Genomic DNA, 2252 nt, shown 5'->3' with positions numbered 1-2252 from the left:
CACCAAAACATCAACTTAAGATCTTGATACATTTTGTCGCCGCCCGGATAGACTGAAAATTTCGTATAATGTGCCTCATCCAAGATACGTTCCTTTAAAGATTCCTCCCCTGTCGGCAAACACCAGCGACCATTGAAACTCAAGCTCCATCTTTATGAACAAAGAATCCCTCCGCTTTTCCTTCCCGAGCTTGTTCCTTTAACTTCAACAGTTTCGGGTCTTTATCCTGGGACTTTAAAATTTCTTCAAAGAAAGAAGGTCGAATAGACAAAGCATTCAGACATCCCTATAACTCACCCTTACGCACCACTTCTAAGTTCAATCTAGCAAAATCCTGATGCAACTCCTCAACTCCGTCCAATTCGGACAGCGAGTGATTGGACTTCCTACTCAACGCATCGGCTACCAAGTTCGCTCGTCCCTCATGGTATATGAACTCCAAATCATAATCTGTCATCAACTCTAGCCACCGACGTTGTCGCATATTTAAGTCGGGCTGAGTATAGAGATACTTCAGACTCTGATGATCAGTGTAGATTCTACATTTAACGCCATACAAGTAATGTCGCCATATTTTGAGAGCAAACACTATAGCAGCTAGTTCCAGATCATGGGTAGGATAATTAACTTCATGTACTTTCAGTTGTCGTGATGCGTAAGCAATCACCTTACGGTCCTGCATCAGTACACAACCCAATCCTTTCTTCGATGCGTCACTGTAAACAGTATAATCCAACTTTTGGTCAGGTAAAGTAAGAACAGGGGCCGTAGTTAACCTTTCCTTCAAAGTCATGAAGGCTTGTTCACACTCGTCAGTCCACTCAAACTTCTTCTCTTTCTTCATCAACGAAGTCATAGGCCGAGCAATACGCGAGAAGTCCTTGACAAAACGACGGTAATACCCAACCAAGCCCAAGAAACTTCGTACTTCGGTGACATTCTTTGGTGATGACCAGCTTCAAACTGCCAATATTTTCGCCGGATCAACCGAGACGCCCTCCTTAGAAACAAAATGTCCCAAAATGAGACCTTTTCCAACCAAAAGTCACATTTTGACGATTTTGCGTACAACTTGTTTTCTCGCAGGGTTTGTAGGACTAAACGTAGATGTTTCTCATGACCATCTCGGTCTTTCGAATAGACCAATATATCATCAATAAAGACTACCACGAACTTATCCAAATATGCACTAAATACTTGATTCATCAAACACATGAATGCAGCTGGAGCATTTGTTAATCCAAAAGGCATCACAGTGAACTCATAATGCCCATAACGTGTTCTAAAAGTTGTTTTATATATATCCCCTTCAGCTATTCTTAGCTGGTGATAACCCGATCTTAAACCAATTTTTGAAAAGATCCCAGCTCCTCTCAATTGATCAAATAAATCGTCAATGCGGGGTAACGGGTACTTGTTCTTAATGGTCACCTTATTTAGTTCTCTATAATTACTGCATAATCTCAAAGTGCCATCCTTCTTCCTCACAAAAAGAACCGGAGCCCCCCAAGGGGAAACACTAGGTCGGATATAACCCTTATCCAATAATTCGTCAAGCTGAGACTTTAATTCCTCCATCTCCTTCGGAGCCATGCGATAAGGGGCCTTAGAAATCGGTCCTGTCCCAGGCACCAAGTCTATTGTGAAATCAATTTCCCGTTGAGGTGGCATGCCGAGAATTTCATCATGGAAAACATCTAAAAATTCATTCACCACCGCAATATTCTTAGGATCCTCCTCCCTCTTCCCCACTTGGCTGATATGACATAAGTACAATGGGTGTCCTTGCCTCATGAGTCTTTGCAATTCTAAGGTCAAAACCAAACTCGTTTTGGGCCCTTTCTGAAATTTTCTATATCTAACCTTTTCCCCTCTTGGTTCTTCTAGCAACACTCTTTGCTCCCTACATTCTATAGTGGCTTTATATCTCCCTAACCAGTCCATCCCCAAAATTACTTCCAAACCCTCCATTTCTAACACATACATGTTGCTAGGAAAAATGACCTTCCCTATTCTCAAGGGTACTTCCTTATACAATCTATCACAATTGTAAAATTTTCTCGATGGAACAATCATTGTATAAGAAACTTTTTCAAACGTTCCTAAATTCAACTCCTCTACCTTACTCTTTGCAAGAAAAGAACATGTTGCACCCGAATCAAAAAGTAAGTTAACAGCTACAGAATGAATGGTGAACGTACCTGTAACTACATCCGTTGCTTGGTCAGCTTCCTTTGCACTGACCGCAGATA

At 41.5% G+C, this 2252-nt stretch overlaps 1 protein-coding gene across 1 annotated transcript in view; it reads right to left on the bottom strand.

The window, feature by feature from the left end:
• Window positions 1-852: 852 nt before the first annotated feature.
• LOC130810869 (uncharacterized) overlaps window positions 853-2252 on the bottom strand; it is a 6969-nt gene continuing 5569 nt past the window's right edge. The window contains exons 4-5 of the mRNA XM_057676993.1: window positions 1633-2252; window positions 853-1581 (exon numbers count right to left, since the gene is read on the bottom strand). The exon at window positions 1633-2252 is cut by the window's right edge and continues 93 nt beyond it. Coding sequence (XP_057532976.1) covers window positions 853-1581; window positions 1633-2252 — 1349 coding nt within the window. The remainder of the gene's footprint in view (window positions 1582-1632) is intronic.

The sequence above is a fragment of the Amaranthus tricolor genome, chromosome 4, assembly GCF_026212465.1.
Source record: "Amaranthus tricolor cultivar Red isolate AtriRed21 chromosome 4, ASM2621246v1, whole genome shotgun sequence".
NCBI lineage: Eukaryota > Viridiplantae > Streptophyta > Magnoliopsida > Caryophyllales > Amaranthaceae > Amaranthus > Amaranthus tricolor.
The sequence above is the reverse complement of the archived record's forward strand: the minus strand, read 5'-3'. Positions and strand labels throughout refer to the sequence as shown.